Below are 19,362 nucleotides of genomic sequence, written 5' to 3'. Positions count from 1 at the left end.
TATGAATGAAATGATTGGCCACTCTGATTTCATAACATATTTACAGTTTACCTCACGCGAAGCCTTGATACACTTGAACTCTGTTGTCCAACTTGTTTCCGTAATCATTCATTCACAGATAACGCCGATGACCACCGATTCTGATTCAGCAGACGTGAAACACGTGTATTCCAAAAGCGGCCATGACGCACACACAACACCAGCTGCGCATGCGCAATGCAAGAAGGCTTGGGCGGCCATGCCGCTCGTGACAATGACAGTTAAAGATCAATATCGTTACACAACTTGGTTTAAACTCGTTGACCCAGCGTGGGGGTGGTTTTTTCTTTTCTGGTGTTTGCATTGTTGTCGTGCACTGAAGCGATGAGTCCTCTCTGTTAACTGGAGTCTTTGATCATGAATGGGAAATGCCAATGGCGCGTTGTCTGGAAATGAATGCCCGCTGTTTCCCGTCGTCACATTTGATTGGTCATGCTTAGTTTGGAAGCAATAACCAATCGCTGATGAGATAAGAAATCAATGTCAGGCACGAGTTTTGTAGAATGTAGAAGCAGCCGCGTGTAATCCGATCTTGGCAGTGAGAAACGAAAGGAAAACTGAAAAAACACAACTATTTTTTTTTCCAATAATAATTTCCAAATGCGGTATGTCTGACTAATAAAATCGGTAGGCGTTGGGAGCTATCGAAAATCGGTAGGCTACCGCGCAAATCGGGAGGGTTGGCAGGTATGCATGTGGTGTGACTGATGGAGGCGGTCTGGCTGATGGTGTTCAAACTCGCCAAGCCCAATGCAAGCTTTGATTCAAGTTGTCCAACTCCACACACTGTACTCCTTAATGAATTGTGGTTTTGTGCCCAAACATGACTGAGGCACTTAGGCACAAACTGTATACTCAGACCTTCCCTGAGTTTATCTATCAAAACTCAACCCTTTCTTTCAGTTATTCTACTCGACTTTCAACTGAACTGAGGCCCCTCTCCTGGCGCCCAGCCTCTTAAAGGCTCAGGCAAGTAACGACGTGCCTGGCCTGATTGCCTTTCATGCTTTGTAGTGTTCCAAGTGCATCCCTTGGGGCGGTGGGTTAGCCCCAGGGTGATGTGAAACCACAGCGAATGATGAGTAATAGTAAGAAACACGGGAGAAGGGGAGATCAAATCTTTGGGGAAAAGGCCACTAATTGAGCTACCCCCACGAAATGTCGTCCACGTGTGCTCATACACAAAATACATATGCAAATGTGGGACAAAAAATATGCAGAAGAAATGCGTACATACAACAACCACTAATCAATGCGGGAGGGGGAAGGGATCCACTCTTTCCCATGGAGTAGGTTTTAGTATATTGATCATGAAGACCAAGAAGAATGTACTATATACAGGGGGAACAAGAGTGGTTCATTCTGTCTTACCTTACTCAACACATTTTTAATTTGTGCGATTCATGCCATAAATCGGTTCGATTTATACTTTATCTTCTGTATTTGTTTGTTTTGCTTATCACGGTATCCATCTTGGATGGGCTTCATATTAGCTATTCCAAGCCAAGGTCTTCACCACACAGTCTACATCCTGAGTGCTAAAGTGATATCATAATTCTGGTTCCACCAGTACACGGAAATTGGGGCGTATGGAGCGCCTGGAGCATTTGCAGCCGATCGTGTGATGTAGGCCGTGCTGGTAGGAGCCGAATGTGCACCAGTCCTGCTCCAGCCCACGGGGGGCGCGCATGCCCAGGGCCGGATTTACAAGTGCACCTGTGCAACAGTGAGCCTTGTGCAGGTGCGCCATTACTTCTGAACCATTGGCTTAGATTTTGATTATCAAATTTCTTAATATAGAGCATATATCTAGCTATATGACATATGACCTGTTCCCTCTTTTACTCTCAAAGTTTGTCAATAATAAAATCAGTTTATTAATTCGAAAGGGCTCTTTTAGAGTGGCTGATTTATTTTGGCTGATCTTGAACAAATGGCTGATTTATTGTAATTTTCTCTTTTATATTTAAGTTTTATGGAGCCCTTTTCATAACTCTTAGTTGCTTTTTTGCATGTGCACATGTGATGGTATTTTTTATTGAATTTCTCACTATTCTGTTTGATTATTACCTCCAACACGTTTTTCCCCTTTCTCCCCTGACTCAAACCCTATTCTGTGCTCTTCATTTTATACATAGCGATCAGCTCAGGGTGTTTGACTGTCTTCCAAAGGGAAAATTACTATTTAAACAAGTAAAAAAGAAATAAACAAGTAGCGGTACATTCAAACTACACCGCCCCCATGCAAAATAAATAAATAACAAATCCTTCAGCATGTGACATCGCCACGGTGCCTTTGGCGTCCAGCGATGCCGCCTTGCAGCACACGGAGTCGGAATTGGGAGGGAGCAGTCGACAATGATTGATTGATTAATTGCAAAATTAAAATAAATAAATGATATTCATAAAATAATTAATTTCTTAATCAATTGGAGAATAGCATACCTAAACCACCACTGTTTCATCCGAACCTGTAACTTTTTGAAAATTAAGTAACTAATCGAAAAATGAATATAATAATTAATTGATTAAATAACCTCTTTCACTCTCTCTTTCACTCTCTCTCTCACACTCTCTCTCACTCTCTCTCTCTCTCTCACTCTCTTTCACTCTCTCTCACTCTCTCTCACTCTCTCTCTCTCTCACACTCTCTCTCTCACTCTCTTTCACTCTCTCTCACTCTCTCTCACTCTCTCTCTCTCACACTCTCTCTCTCACTCTCTTACACTCTCTCACACTCTCTCTCACTCTCTCTTTCACTCTCTCTTTCACTCTCTCTTTCACTCTCTCTTTCACTCTCTCTCTCTCTCACTCTCTCTCTCACTCTCTCTCACTCTCTCTCACACTCTCTCACACTCTCTCACAGTGAGGGAGAGGAAGAGTGAGGGAATAGAGGAGAAAGGAGGGAGGAGGGAGGAAGAAAGAAAGAGGAGGGGGGGCAAGGAGGGTGGGAGAGAAAGGAGGGGTGGGGGAGAGAGGAGGGAAGGAGAGTGAGGAAGTGGGCAGGGGGGGAAGGGAAGGGAAGGCAGCGAGAGGTGAGAGGAAGTGAAGGCAGACGTGTGGCCGAGCGTCAATTACGATTCATACTGTCTCATCAAAATGATTCTGCATGGAAAAACAGTGAAGATGGAAACAAAATAATGTCTGAAATCAATTTTCTACTGGTCATACTAGAAATACCACCCAGAGAAAAACACCACCCGGACATATCCGAAGAGAAACACTGCCCAGACATGTCCGAAGACAAACACCTATCCAGACACGTCTGGAGACAAATTCCTGTCCAGAAATAAACACCGCCTGGAGACAAACAGTAGTTTATCTCTGGACACGTCTGGGTGGTGTTTGTCTCCGGACACGTCCGGGTGGTGTTTGTCTCCGGACACGTCCGGGTGGTGTTTGTCTCCAGCTGCGTCCGGAGACAAACGCCCCACAGACATGTCCGAAGATAAACACCACCCGGACGTGTCCGGAGATAAACTTCCGTTCAGACATAAACACCACCCGAATATGTTCGGAGACAAACACCGCCAGGACGTAAGTACCACCCGGATGTGTCCGGAGCCAACCTGTCTGGAGAAAACACCACCCAGATGCATCCGGAGATAAACTCCCATCTGGACATAAACACTGCATGGACATTGGACATGTCCAGAGACAGACTCCCATCCACACATAAACACCGCCCGGATGCGTCTGGAGCCAAGCTGTCCACAGCCAAACACTGCTCGGACACGTCCGGAGATAAACTCCCATCCATACACGTCTGGAGACAAACCCCACCCGGATATAACTACCATCCAGACACATGGAGATATGCATCCGGAGACAAACTCCTGTCCAGACATAAAGATCGCCTGAATACGTTCAGAGACAAACACCACCCGGCCACAAATACCACCTGGACGCGTCTGGAGCCAAGCTGTCCAGAGACAAACACCGGCCTGAAACGTCCGGAGACAAACTCCCTTCAGGACATAAACACCGCAATGACACTAACTCCTGTCTGGACATAAACACTGCCCAGACACGTCCGGAGACAAACTCTCATCCAGACACGTCCGGAGACATACTTTCATTCAGGCACGTCTGGAGACAAAGTCCCATTCAGACATGTCTGCAGACAAACCGCACCCGGACATAACTACCATCCAGACACAAATGGAGATAACCTATGTCCAGATATAATGACCGTCGAGAGAGAGAGAGAGAGAGAGAGAGAGAGAGAGAGAGAGAGAGAGAGAGAGAGAGAGAGAGAGAGAGAGAGAGAGAGAGAGAGAGAGAGAGAGAGAGAGAGAGAGAGAGAGAGAGAGAGAGAGAGAGAGAGAGAGAGAGAGAGAGAGAGAGAGAGAGAGAGAGAGAGAGAGAGAGAGAGATAGAGATAGAGATAGAGATAGAGATAGAGATAGAGATAGAGATAGAGATAGGGGGTAGGTGGTAGGTGGTAGGTGGGGAGTTATCAGGGGGAACATGTTCTGCTTTTTGAACAACACACACCACACCACACCATGCACGCGCGCACACACACACACACACACACACACGCACACACACACACACACACACACACACACACACACACACACACACACACACACACACACACACACACACACTCTCTCTCTCTCTCTCTCTCTTGGCCGATATCGGCAATTTTTCGGGAATCAGCAGGTTGGAGTCGGTGTGATTACCGACTGCAGTACCTACTGCATACAACCCAGAAACCTTGAGTAGCTTTCACCAAAAAATGGTACATTTGGCTAGACGTTTCAGGGAGATGTTCACAAACATTAATCTTTATAAACAGCTGCGTCTGATGGGTGGAAAATTAATTTGGCTCGGTAATTTAGAAAACACGTTAATTTGCAAACGCCTCAGAAATCAGGCGTTATCAAATATATTTTGCCTAGAAACTCACAAAGAGAAACATATAACCTTTGTAAAGCAAATCCGATAACCAAATGCTTTAGAAACAGACATGAGGACAAAGGAAAACCAAATAGCACCTCTATAAGATACAGGATGAAACTTTGTCACCACGGCACCCGTAACAGGCATGGCATGTCCACACACCCGCGAAGAGTCCGTACAGATCCAAATCTACCCATATGTACCACGTCCGTGTGTGCTATAAACATACCTCTACCTTGAAGTAACTGTCCACTGTACATCCCGATCGGGACACGAACTGTACCGCTATCAACGAGCATGAACTGTACAGCTCGGTAAATGGCTTCAGCACTCCCACGGAATGCCTGGCTTGCCAAGCGATTACCAATTGCCGTCGATACAACTATGCACCCGGAAACGCCCATGCAATGTCCGAATTGGACAAATCAACACTTCTTTAAGATCCGAACTGCTGATACTTTCAAATCCAGAGCTTACATTTTTGTAATTCTGCTGACTTTATGAGATTTTCTCGGTTATTCATATGCGTAAATGAAAAAAGCCACGAATGCTGGAACTGCAATGTTCCCAGTGATTCGTAGCTGTGATGAACAGGCATTCAATAATATGAGTGAGGAAAATGAAAAAAAAGTCGAAGCATGGTTGAGCAGGCCAGAAAACATGGCGGCTTCAGAGAACATAGCGAGGTTTCCTAGGAAACGCCTTAAGACCCCAGACAGTGAGGTGGCCGAAGATTGTAAAGGATATAATTAAATACTGCCATTAATTATAATCTTCAAAAGGTGTGTTTTAATTTACCCAAACACCCAATTTTCACTTTTGCACTTCCTTGGAATTTTCTTTGTATACGTGCAAATTTTCAGACTGCTAGGTTTTATGGTTTTGGAGTTATGGAAGAGAAACACACACACACACACACACACACACACACACACACACACACACACACACACACACACACACACACACACACATTGCCTTTTATTAGTATAGATTAATGTACATACTCACAGTCCAACTCATGTTCAAACAGTACGTAATTAATTTACATACAAGGTTCAACTGAGGCTTCACCCCTGACAGATTTTCAGTTTGATATCGATAGATATATCGATAATAACTCCAAAAGGTAAATCCCCACAGTATCAAGGTGCACTCCTGCTATGATTGATAGAATGTACGAGTATATGTGCATGAAAAAGAATCCTCTAAATTATTATTTATCTCCAGACAGACTGTACTAAGTGACAAGTGTGCAGTGCTTTGTTTTTAATCATTCTCTCTGAAACGTTGTTCTCTCAGTTGATGGAGATTGGACCTCATGGCAGCCTTGGTCCATGTGTTCCACCAGCTGTGGGCAGGGCCAGCGGACACGTGATCGTCTCTGTGATGCTCCTGTTCTTGAGCGTGGAAGAAAGGCTTGCATGGGTGGCTCTACACAGGTGGACACGTGCAACATAAAGCCTTGTCCAGGTGTTAAAGCACGCCTCCATTTTCTTTGTTTTAATGCTACTTAGCACATTGATAAGATATTTGTGCAAATTTTCTACTTCGTTTGATGTAATTACAGTATATCCTTCAGGAATCAGCACTTTTTCCTCGCTTCCTTACTTTTTGTGAGCATCATTTGCCCGTAACATCCATCAGGACCTCGGAATGCACGAGGGAGCGTGCTGGGCAAATTGAATGATTTGGAGTTTGGAATCTCTCACTTTAACGTCACCATCTCCAAAGATGGAGGATCTGATGGCCATCTTGTCGAAGGGATAATCATGGATGTTCCACAGAGCATTGGTACTGCTTGCATTCCTTGTTCTGATCATTTTTCCACTTTTTCTGCCTGTCAAATTACTCTGTGTTTTGTTACTTGCTTCATCCTCAATTATTTATAAACCCGAATACCACAGTCCCTGTAAAAGGCACCACAGTATCCATGAAAGACCCCAGAGCCCACATGCCAGACCCCAGAGCCCATACGCCAGGCCCCAGAGCCCACATGCCAGACCCCAGAGCCCATACGCCAGGCCCCAGAGCCTACACACCAGGCCCCAGAGCCTACACGCCAGGCCCCAGAGCCTACACGCCAGGCCCCAGAGCCTACACGCCAGGCCCCAGAGCCTACACGCCAGGCCCCAGAGCCTACACGCCAGGCCCCAGAGCCCACATGCCAGGCCCCAGAACCCATATGCCAGGCCTCACAGCCCACCCGCCAGAGCCCACATATAAGACCCCAGAGCCCACACATAAGGCCCCAGAGCCCACACATAAGGCCCCAGAGCCCACACATCAGGCCCCAGAGCCTACACATAAGGCCCCAGAGCCCACACATAAGGCCCCAGAGCCCACACATAAGGCCCCAGAGCCCACACATAAGGCCCCAGAGCCCACACATCAGGCCCCAGAGCCCACACATCAGGCCCCAGAGCCCACACATCAGGCCCCAGAGCCCACACATCAGGCCCTAGAGCCCACACATCAGGCCCCAGAGCCCACACATCAGCCCCCAGAGCCCACACATCAGGCCCCAGAGCCCACACATCAGGCCCCAGAGCCCACACATCAGGCCCCAGAGCCCACACATCAGGCCCCAGAGCCCACACATCAGGCCCCAGAGCCCACACATCAGGCCCCAGAGCCCACACATCAGCCCCCAGAGCCCACACATCAGGCCCCAGAGCCCACACATCAGGCCCCAGAGCCCACACATCAGGCCCCAGAGCCCACACATCAGACCCCAGAGCGCACACACCAGGCTCCAGAGCCCACACATCAGGCCCCAGAGCCCACACATCAGGCCCCAGAGCTCACACATCAGGCCCCAGAGCCCACACATCAGGCCCCAGAGCCCACACATAAGGACCCAGAGCCCACATGCCAGACCCAGAGTGCACACGCCAGGCCCCAGAGCCCACACATAAGGCCCCAGAGCCCACATGCCAGACCCCAGAGCGCACACGCCAGGCCCCAGAGCCCACACATCAGGCCCCAGAGCCCACACATCAGGCCCCAGAGCCCACACATCAGGCCCCAGAGCCCACACATCAGCCCCCAGAGCCCACACATCAGGCCCCAGAACCCACACATAAGACCCCAGAGCCCACACATAAGGCCCCAGAGCCCACACATAAGGCCCCAGAGCCCACACATAAGGCCCCAGAGCCCACACATCAGGCCCCAGAGCCCACACATCAGGCCCCAGAGCCCACACATCAGGCTCCAGAGCCCACACATCAGGCCCCAGAGCCCACACATCAGGCCCCAGAGCTCACACATCAGGCCCCAGAGCCCACACATCAGGCCCCAGAGCCCACACATAAGGACCCAGAGCCCACATGCCAGACCCAGAGTGCACACGCCAGGCCTCAGAGCCCACACATAAGGCCCCAGAGCCCACATGCCAGACCCCAGAGCGCACACGCCAGGCCCCAGAGCCCACATATAAGGCCCAAGAGCCCCCTTATAAGATACCTGAACCCCCAGGTAAGATCCCATAGCTACCATGTACAATCCTTGGGCCCCCAGGTGAGATTCCTGAGCCCCCACCCAAAGATCCCAGAGCCCCCACCAAAAGATACAGAAGCCCCCACCGTAAGATACTTTAGCCCCAACATAAGGACCCCTCATCCCCATGTAAAGCATAACAGCCCCAATTGAATTCCACAGTCACACTGAGTCTCATAGCTCCAACAAGCACCACCATCTCATATACTGCCGTGCATGAAACAGGTCCTGCAATGCGTACACTCGCCTCCATACTATCATCCGTCTACTGGGCCTTTGCACAGGAGTTGGGAGCAGCACGTAATGGATTCTCACTCACGGGTGGAGCATTCAGGAAAGAATCTCATGTCGAGTTTGCCACAGGTGAGCTGTACACTTCATGGTGACGCAAACACGATGCACTCCAATCTCACCATGTGCTTCTCAATAAAGCTTAAATAGTTTTAACCTATAACAAATACAAATGAATACGATTCTGTGATTTTTATTTCCTGTCTTGGCTTCGATGTCCATCGGCACGCAAAATTTCAGCTTTCTACATTACCCAGAAGGTACCGATGTTTAATATCAGTCAGTGAACGAGTCAGTCAGTCAGTGGTTAGAAAGAGGTTTGTATATTAGATGTTATACGCAACATAAGCGCAAATTCAAAAAATAGTAAAGCAAACACAAGGCAGCGGTTTTAATTGTGAAATATGTTTGTCAAGTCAAAACCTATTATGTGTTTATGTTCTGGGTGTTAATCGTCAACATGGCATGCTATTCACCAATGCTATCTTCATCAACACTTGCAGGAGAATCTGTTGGTTTAACAACAATAGGACAAGGAGTGGATGAAGAGGGCAGTTTGGTGCTGAACGTTGTGCTGTCTGGCTATGTTCCTTCCATTTCACAACACACAAACGTCACATTGAAGGTGAGATTTGATCACCATGGCGATGGTGGTCTTTGTTTTCAAACTCATCCCCCAAGAACAATTATTTTCGAAGTAAAAGTAAATGTTGGAGTTCGTTTAATCTGTGCCAAGTTAGACTATTTCTTTTGATGGTTGTAATCTCGGTATTTTGCTCCGACGAGAAGGGTCAACGCCCGAAACGTCAGCTTCTCTTTTATTCATGGCGGATCAATTACAATTTAAGTTGATTCATTTCTTACTTGTTTATTTCAACACTTCATCAAAGTAAAGAGTCACAGTCCTTGAGAAAAAAAGTAACTTTATGAGAAATGCAGGAAAGACATTTCAATATGCAGTTTATGAAACAGGTCCTGCAATACGTTAGATAGTTGGACATGGGATCCAATCGGACTGACCAGTGATGCAATCCTCATCTCATTGCTGCTGCTTCTCTCTCAGCAATGGGTGGAGGCTCTAAATCTCAAAGAAGAGGTCATGATTATTCTCTGAACATATATTGGTCATTCCACAAGCTCCATGCCTGGGGCGTACAAGGCAGCATTCATACCTGACTCTCTCACTTCCTTTTCAATTGTGCAGTCATTGCATCACCATCAAAATAACCCTCTCCTCTCCTTTCCTTTCAAAGTGGAGGGTGGAATGTTGCAAAGCAGTGCCCAGTCTTGTTCTTCATTGACGTAATCGACCTCTTGGATGCTCTGAAAACCCCTCTATCTTCCTTTTTTTCAGATAACCCCATTTTGTTTCGGACTGGGAGAGGTGATGTTTTTTTTTCTTCAACTGTGAGGCCTTACCATGACCCATGACCTTTCCTGGACCAACCACATACCGAAGCTAGCCTCAAAATCCAGCGACAGAATGGGAAGCCTCTGTTAATCCAAGTCTTTCCTTGGATCATCAGCAGTACTCACAGTCAACAAGCCCTTTGTCCATTGCTCAATGGAGTACTGATATCCCCTATGGTCTGGCACCCCCACATCACATCTGTCTCTCCTAGATTCTGTGAAATCTAAAGCTCTCAATATTCTCAAGCACAAGGCCTGTTGTTACTCTCACATCGTAGGCAGGTCAGTGGTGTTTTTTTTAACCACCTTTTCTCCAATACTGCTCCCGAAGTCCTCCGACCCTCCCCAGAAATTCCAGGGATCAGAATGCACCTGTTCTTCCAGTAACCTTCTGGTTAAACTCCAAAAATCCAGGATTAATGCACAACTCCACTCTTTTCATCCTATTTTCTCCCATTTGTGGAACCAACTTCAAGAGTCTGTTCAATCGCACAGTTTGCTCCAGAATTTCAGGTAGGTATTCCACTACCATGTCATGTCATTCCCCAATGATACCCACAATATTTTTCTACCCCCATTAACCGAACCGAACCCAACTTCTTCCTTGCAGGTTACTCTTTACTCCCTTCCTCTCCCTTTTCCTGTTCATTCCTTTCCTTGCTTATTGGTTGTCCAATGCCCCAAAGCCAGTTCATTTCCTTTTTAGTCTCTGGCGGCTCGCTCTTCCATGATCCTCGATCTTGGAGATATAAAAAATATCGTTAACCAACAGACTTGGACAGCACAGCATGCACACAGATCACCCAATTAAATTCCACTTCACTTGCTATTTCTGCCGATGTCCGTCTACCACTTATCCCCATTGTTTCAAGGTACAAATCAATTCCATTTCAATCATATCTACTGTCCCTTTTATTACCGCCTTCCCAGGTACCTTTTTATACAAGGCTCGTCGAATAGCTACAATACAGAATGGATCAGGAGTTAACAGAACAAAAGGAACAGTTGAAAGAGGGGGGGGGAATACCAACAGCAGGGTTGAGGGACAAAATAGAGGGACACATGGACAAATAAGGGAAGTGTGGAGGAAATAGGGATAGGGGAGGATGCATGGGGTGGACAAGATGGATACAGAAGCAAACTTTCAGGAAAGAGGTGAGCTTGGGGATGGGGAGTTAACGGAGGGAGAAAACATCATGGTTTTGAATGGGTGATGACTGAGGTGGTGGTGAACAGCTATCTTGAAGATATGGAGGGTAAGATGAGATTGAAGAGAATGTGGAAGTTTATTCCACAGGCAGTTAAAAAGAGGAACAAATGAATGGAGGTGAGCAGTGATCTTGGATTTAGATCGTTTCACCAGAAGGGGGTTGATGGCGAACCGCGTGCACCATGCAGAAACCTGGTGGGGAGGACAATGCATGGAAAAAGCAGAGGGTGCAAGACCAGAAAGAAGGAGGGAGAAGAGAGAAAGACCAGCGACCTGTCCACAATGGGAAAGTGACAGGTCCATGAATTCAGCTTCAGCACGGGAGATTCCAATGATCTTGAAGGCCTTGCTTTCCATGGCATCATGCTCAGCAAGATGTGAGGCAGGGGAGCCAGGCCAGAGGGTCAGCAGTACTCCATCAAGCTGCAAATTAAGGCCTCGTTGGTGGATAGTAGTCCAGGTGTGCCAAGGAAGGACTTTCTTCGACGGAGCATCCCCATTCGGTGACTGACATTGCAGGCCAACTTTGAAATGTGGTTTGCTCAAGAAAGATCAGGGCTGATAGTGAGATCCAGGAGTTTGAGAGAAAGCAAGATGTTTCAAAGCAACTGCCTTCTTTCCAGGAAGAGAAGGCAAGTTGTTTCAAAGCAACTGCCTCGCCACAGTGTTTGGTATACCATGGGCAGGAAGAAGGGTAGGATAACTGAATATGAGATGGGATGGAGCTGTGCTTAAGAGAGAGAGCAGGTTTCTGGAGAAGATTTCCCTGACTGAGTTAATATCATGGGCAGTGGATATGGGAGACAGGTCCTGAAGTGAGATGGCCACTCGCAGTCCCTGCCAATCCGCCTGACTGAACTGCCAGACTTGCCGGCACTGAAGGTGCTCTCTCAAAATAGCCAGAGATGTTGACTTTCACAAGCATATGATCAGATCAACCAATTGGAGCAAAGGAAGATCAGGAGACATTTGTGGGAAAATTAGTCATCACCAAGTCCAGAAGGGAGGATTTGTCATTGGGAGAAGTCCAGGTTAGAAAGTTGACAGATTGAGTCTGTCCCATGGAGTCACACAAGTCCTTTGCTGAAGTGACACGGCTGATGAGGGAGGTACCAACACCTGGACAATCAGCATGGTGACAATTTAAATCACCATATATGAGGAAGAGAGAGGTGGGATAAGTGATTAAAGTTGGTGCATGTTGTCTGAGAGAGAGGTAGATGGAGTCGTCACTGCTTGGACGATGGTACAACACACAGACAAGCACGAGGTGGGAGCGGAGGAGAAGTCGCAACCAAAGGTACTCCCAGTTCTTGGGAGGTGTAAGATCAATACACAGACAGTGTGAAATTGAGTTATTGAGGAAAGTGCAACTCCACTGCCAGGGCAGTATTCAGGCCGATAGAATTAGAGACAATATCCAGGGAGAGACACTAAGGAGTCATGGACGTCCGGTGGGAGGAAGGGTTTTGCTAAAGAGATGATGCCCAGTTTATCAGCAGTGGCCTGGATTGAGAAATTGATCAGGTTGAAATGGAGGCCTTGGATCTTTAAGGTCCAAATAGTTATGGACAGGGGAGGAAGTGTTGGGATGGTGCAGGATGGGGGGTGGGCTTTGAGGTGGCAGGATGAGGGTAGCCTTCGATGGGGTGGCATGAGGGGGAAGCTTTGAGTGGGTGGGGTGAGGGGGATGCAGAAATAATTTTTGTTGAAGGCACAGAGAAAGATGGTGCTGCAGGTACGGAGTGAATGCAGGTACGGGAGGAGGGTTGATGGACCAAGCGCTTCGGTGAGAGACAAGTTTGAAAAATAACCCTTTTGAAGAAGAAGAAGAAGAGGAATAGATCATGATGAATAAGCAGATTATGTGGATTCAGAGGTGAAAATACTTGTTTCTCATGATGGAGACATCAGGAAAGTGAAGCATTTTAAAATGTCAAAATAGCTTTTACAGAATGAATAAAGAAGTATTTCATTCAATGAACATTCAGTTTGAAGATATAGAGAAAAGGGACAGATAAAGAATAACGTACAGGAAATCCAGGCAGAAGGATGTTCAGGCGGATTTCGATTGTTTTGGAGTGGAAAATAAATATTTTGTTTTCTTTGTTTCTCCTGTTTTTTGTTTTTTTTTTAACAAAAAGGTGGGGTAGAATAATGTTGAGGGGGCAGAAAGGACGATACTTGGGGGCGGGGGGAAGAAACGGAATGAGGAAGACAGTGTCAAAGCAGAGACAGAATTTGCACGCCGGCTATCTGAGAAGTAGGCCCTGATAACACGAAAATAAATTCGACAGTACAGCACAACAAGGTACATTTTATTAAGGAAAATTGAAGGAAAACACAAACATCAACACAGGGACGCAAATACGGTATAACAGAAAAACCAATCGATTATTGGGGGTTTTTTTTTTTTCTGTTTTCAAGATTGAGGTTCATGGAAGAGTAAGGTGACAAAGGGTATGAACAGATAGTTGGGCCATTGGGCGACTCTTGAATTGATTTGGTGAAAGGAATAGGAGTGCACACATAATTTTAGTGTAAATGAGCTCTCTTACTCGATACATACCCCCATCCACATCCTCCTCGACTGCAGACGATTGTTACTTCACTTGAACATTTATCACCATGTCTCTCCTAAAAAATTTCAAACCGATTCCCTCCAAAACTTCAATCTCCTGAAAACAAAGTGATCTTTTGCAGCATCTTAACATCATCTCAGAATTTTCTACTTTGTTTCCATTTCAGTATCTTCGAGGCTTGAGATTCAAGATATGAACAAAGGCCTTCATTGCTCTTCCTGTATAAACCTGCCACCAGGTGTTTTCTGGACATTATAAATGGTAATCTAGTGTCCTGTTCCCTTTCTTCCAAACTACTACCTCGATCAGGATTATGTGGAGGAATATCTGCAAACCGGTGCTGGACAAATACATGGACGTTCGACTCGTGTGTACACCCTTGATGACACAGCCGCACCCTATTCGTGGAACCACTCCCTCACCTACTCTCCAAGCCACCCTGCCATGCCTTTCCTCGTGCAATCGCTACAAGTAACTCCCTTCGGTGCCTTCTACGAGCCATCGGAGCGTAAACTCTTTTTCTCTCTGAGAGCGACTGTGAAGAAAGGTAACAAAACTGTGCATTTAGCATCAACTTTTATGCAGCATACATGAAGTCTTGAGGGGTATATGATATCTCTTACTCATCCCAATGAAAGCAAACTGACTGTGGGAGAATGAACTCCAATAGTTGACAGGAAGAACCAGAAGATGTACTCATAGGATTGCAGATTGTGTGTAGCCTGGTGTTGGCTTAATGGTTAGGGTGGCGGCTTGGGATCCGAGGGTCCTGAGTTCAAGCCCCATTGGCCGCTGAATAAAAAAAATACACCAGGAGGTTGACTCAGCCTGTCATTCTTCCGAGGTCAGAAAAATGAGTACCAGTGTACTGGTAAGGGGGACACTGCATCAGCGGCATAGCCGCATCCCAACAAATGATGCAACCAGCAGCCACAGACTGCACTCAATATATAGAGAGAGATTGTGTGTGTGTACGTGCGTGCGTGACATTGCAGGTCCGACCAGATTAGATCTGTGACTTGCTACAGCAACCAAGTAAACCTGCACTAACCTGTTTCATGGTCGGGTTGATGATGATTCAACCATCTCCCCGACCAGGTTTCCTGATGAGGAGGGTGTATGGATATGGACACCCAGTAGGATTACAAACAAAACCTGTCCAAGGGTGGAAGAGCTTCTTGTGAGCCAACAGTCATCCATATCTAGTGCCCAACTGTGTCTGCGGATGTCGTCCTGCAGGTGGGTTACTTTTTCAGAAGGTTGGTGGCAGGATTTACACTCCAGCCAACGTAAAACACTTAATTCCGCAAAACCAATAAACGCAAAGAAAACTGAAAACCCTCTCCGTGGGAGTACCTCCTGTGCTGCTGCCCTTCGCAGGGCAGCTCACCGGATGATGGGATTGGGGCAAAGCCTTCGGGACCCCCATTCTTTGATGACAGGAGGAAAAGCACGGGGTAAACTTCCTGGGTCACATTGCGGTGGTGTGCGATGGAGTGGTGCTGAGATCTCATCCACCAGATGGCAGTTTCATTGGGTTAACCTGAGGCGGTCCCTTTGGGTGGGTGCCTGGAATGTCCTATTCTGAAGAGAGGATGATCACCTGTCTCTGTTATCATCTGAGCTCAAGCATTTGAACACCGGACAGCAGCACTCTCTGAGGTTCGGAGACCGGATAGTGGTGAGATAATGGTGGGTGGTTGCACCTACTATTGGTCTGGTCACTCCAATGGTTACCATGCCTAAGGAGTTGCTGGAGCTGTGTCCAATAAGCTGACTCCAATGAGGTAACACAGGTCAACGAGTGTATTGTGAGACTGAGGATTCATCACTCCTTGGGTGTCGTTTCCCTGGTCTCTGTATATGCTCCAACTGAGGAGAGTGATCTCACTGTGAAGGACGCATTCTGTGCCATGCTTGAGTCTGTGGTCGATCAGTGTCCCAGGCGAAATGCTCTTCTAGTCTTGTGGAATTTCATTGCATCGACTGGCACTGATAGGGATGGTTATGAGACATGTGTTGGTCCCCATGGGTCTGGAACTATGAACCAGAATAGCACGAAGTTCCTTCACTTTGCAAGAAGTCATGGACTTAGGATGACTGGTTCATGGTTTCGGCATCCACTAGCTCATCTCTGGACTTGGTATTCCAATGCTGGCGGTGTGGTTAAGGAGATTGACCATGTGCTAATTGATGGTTGCTGGAGGATGATCCAGAACAGCAGGGTCTGCCGGAGTGCTCATTTTCTCAATACCGACCACAAGCTTGTTGTAGCAACTCTGAAGGTGCAGCTTAAATCTGGGAGAATGGTACCATCCCAGCAGATGCTAGATGTTGACATGTTCAAGGATGAGAGGGTAGTTGAGGAGTTTGCAAACAGGCTGAGTGGGGATTTTGAGGGTCTGGATTCTTTTGGGAATCCTGAAGAGTTGTGGAGCACCTTCAAGACTACCATCCTTGATGTTGCCGGTGGATTTATTGTCACTCAACGGAGGGTGAAGAAGAATTTTGTCTCAAGGGATACTGGACACCATTAACTAGAGTCACAGGGACAGGGTTAATGACAGAGCTGAGATGTTCAGGGAGATGAGGCGTAAAACTGCACGTGTGCTGAAGGTTGACAAGGAGGCCTATATGTAAAGAATTTGTGAGGGGGTAGAGCATCACCTGTGGTCAAGTGATTCTTGTCCTATTTACAGGGGAACTCATGCATTGCGTTCCTCCAAGCCCATCCCTCGGTGTACTGCTGTTAGAGCAGAGGATGGTGGGTTCATGACACAGGAGACCAAAGTGAAGGCCCGCTGGACTGGTTACTTTGAGCGGCTGTACAAGACTGACCCACCAGCTGTTCGGTTGGATGTCAGGGGTGTTACTATCCCTATTGCTGACCCTCCAATCAACTGTGATCCCCCTTCGTTTGTGGAAACACAGGTTGCGGTGAACTGGTTGAAATGTGGTAAAGCTCCTGGGATCTGCGGTATCCATGCTGAATTTCTTAAGGCTGGTGGAAATGCTGTACTCGTGTCGTTCCATGCAGTTCTGTGCTCTGCCTGGAACACAGGGATCATCCCAACTGACTGTAAGAGGGCCTTGTTGTCCCTCTCTGGAAAGGAAAGGGTGATCGCCAAGACTGCAACAGCTACCGAGAGGTAATGCTGCTCTCAGTTCCAGGCAAGGTCTTTGTCCAATAATTATTGATAGGTTTTGCCACCATCTTCTTGAGCACCAGCGTCCAGACCAGTCAGGTTTTACACCAAAGAGGTCAACCATTGACCGTATCCTTGCCCTTCGGTTCCTCACAGAATGCAGATGAGAGTTTCAGCAGGGGCTGCTTGCAGTCTCTGTTGATCTATGCACAGCGTTCGATTCGGTGAATCGGGATACCCGCTGGAGGCTTCTTGGTCTTCGTGGGGCGCCACCAAAGATGATCAATCTGATGTCTGAACCATACTCTTGTACTGAGAGTGCTGTGATTTGTGGTGATACCATCTCTGACTTATTTCCAGTTGTTACTGGAGTTTGTCAGGGGTGTGTACTGGCCCCCGATCCAGCAATTGAATGGACTGGATTCTGGGGAGGATGTCGGAGGGATCAAGCTGCGGTGCATCATTTGGGAATGTCAAGATCTCTGACCTTGATTTCACAGACGATGCAGTCATCTTTGCAGAGACTCTGGATATCCTTTTGGGGTGGGTCCCTTGAGGTGCTGAATGATGATTCGGAGCCACTGGAACTCCAGGTTTCCCGGGTCAAAACTAAGATCCAGGCTTTCAATGACATCTTGGATGCTGCTATCTTGTCTGTACCTGTTTTTGGTGAGGATGCTGAGGTCATAGAGAGATTCACTTAGCTTGGCAGTGATATTCATGTCTCCGTTTGCTGTGAGCAAAAGGTCAATCGACGTCTGGGTCAGGCCTGGGGAGTCGTGGATTCACTTGGTAATGGGGTGTGGCGCTGTCGGTACCTGTGAAGGAGGACGAAACTCAGAGTCTTCAGGTCCTTGGTCTTTCCAGTCTTGCTCTACGGATGCGAGACTTGTACCCTTGACCAGGGATCTGAGATGGAGACTTCACTCCTTTGGTACCAGGTCTCTTCAGAGAATTATTGGCTATCTCTAGTCGGACATTGTGTACCAACGAGTTGTTGCTGAGAGAGACTTAAATGAGATTTGTTTCCTGCATTATCTGTGAGTGTCAGCTGCAGCTATTTGAACATGTGGCTCGTTTTCCTGACTCTGATCCTGCTTAGCGAGGAAGCCTCATGAGAGGAGGAGGCCAATGGGCCGACCCCATGTCTCATGGTTGCAGCAGGTTGATCAACATCTCAAGGAGATGGGAATGGGCCAGGCATCTGCCCGGGGGATGGCCAGACGGAGGCCCCTGGAGTTCTGGCGGAAAGTGATCGCAGTGACGTGCTGCTCCAGTGCATGCTCCCACACCTGACCTAACCAGACGTGTGTGTGTGTGTGTGTGTGTGTGTGTGTGTGTGTGTGTGTGTGTGTGTGTGTGTGTGTGTGTGTGTGTGTGTGTGTGTGTGTGTGTGTGTGTGTGTGTGTGTGTGTATGTGATGTGATGTGATCTAGGATGAGACACCCAAGGTGTTGTTTCCCAAATCATATTTTCAGGTGAATCAAGTGATCGGTGTCCAAACGGCTTCCACCTCGACAGCTCTCGCCTTTACTGCACAGGTAATAAATAATAACACTTGATGCACACTCCTGACTCCATATTTTTCAGCAGGGAGTGAGTTACTTGTACATTTATTTCACAAAGAACAAGAACATTAAGAGAGATAAACATAAATAGCATGTGATATGAACATGGGGTGTCAGTGCCATGAAACAAATGCTCATATCTTGCTGCCCTCGCATCACTCATCTGATTAATAAATGTCTCATGATATTCCAATAACTCCTTTCCATGACAGGCTTGTTTTATTAAGAAGCTTCCTGGGGATTTTCCATTGGAAGGCCATTTTTCTTGTTTTCTGTGCTCCTGTTTTTGTATCGCAGTAGTTTCATAAGCCATGGTGATCTTTTTAAGCTTGTATTTCTGTTTAACTGTTAATCATGTATTATCTGCCATTTACAACCCCGTCTCTATTCCCCCACCTCCGCTGCTTACTTTCCTCTTCCATCACCACACAATTCATTTCCACTAATTATGAGATTCGAACCATTGGTTTTATTACATTGTTAAACTCAATGTCACAAACAATTACTTCTCCACCCTCCCCTTCACAATCCACCCAGCAGTCATGTCTCCTACCCGCCATGTGTCATATGTGCAGATGAGGATGAGTGCACAATAAGAAGCCCATGCTCGCACACCTGTCACAACACCATGGGAGCGTACTACTGCACCTGCCCACAAGGCCTCACCATCGCAGCTGATGGACGCATTTGCCAAGGTTGGCACT

General features: G+C 47.1%; 1 protein-coding gene across 7 annotated transcripts in view; it reads left to right on the top strand.

Annotated features, from left to right (window-relative positions):
• HMCN1 (hemicentin 1) overlaps window positions 1-19,362 on the top strand; it is a 531,017-nt gene that overhangs the window by 467,558 nt on the left and 44,097 nt on the right. For 6 of the 7 annotated variants that reach the window (XM_085882362.1, XM_085882361.1, XM_085882359.1 and 3 more), the window contains 8 exons: window positions 1,610-1,780; window positions 6,253-6,423; window positions 6,598-6,744; window positions 8,677-8,814; window positions 9,246-9,367; window positions 14,254-14,491; window positions 18,569-18,631; window positions 19,234-19,353. In XM_085882362.1, coding sequence (XP_085738488.1) covers window positions 1,610-1,780; window positions 6,253-6,423; window positions 6,598-6,744; window positions 8,677-8,814; window positions 9,246-9,367; window positions 14,254-14,491; window positions 18,569-18,631; window positions 19,234-19,353 — 1,170 coding nt within the window. Of the gene's footprint in view, window positions 1-1,609; window positions 1,781-6,252; window positions 6,424-6,597; window positions 6,745-8,676; window positions 8,815-9,245; window positions 9,368-14,253; window positions 14,492-15,042; window positions 15,184-18,568; window positions 18,632-19,233; window positions 19,354-19,362 lie in introns of those variants that run through there. The other variant, XR_015058458.1, reaches the window with a different exon arrangement.

This window comes from Eptatretus burgeri, chromosome 5 (genome assembly GCF_056783735.1).
Source record: "Eptatretus burgeri isolate ZD-2024b chromosome 5, Ebu_testis_v1, whole genome shotgun sequence".
NCBI classification, from domain to species: domain Eukaryota; kingdom Metazoa; phylum Chordata; class Myxini; order Myxiniformes; family Myxinidae; genus Eptatretus; species Eptatretus burgeri.
Note: the sequence above shows the minus strand (reverse complement) of the source record. Positions and strands in the feature narration are given on the sequence as shown.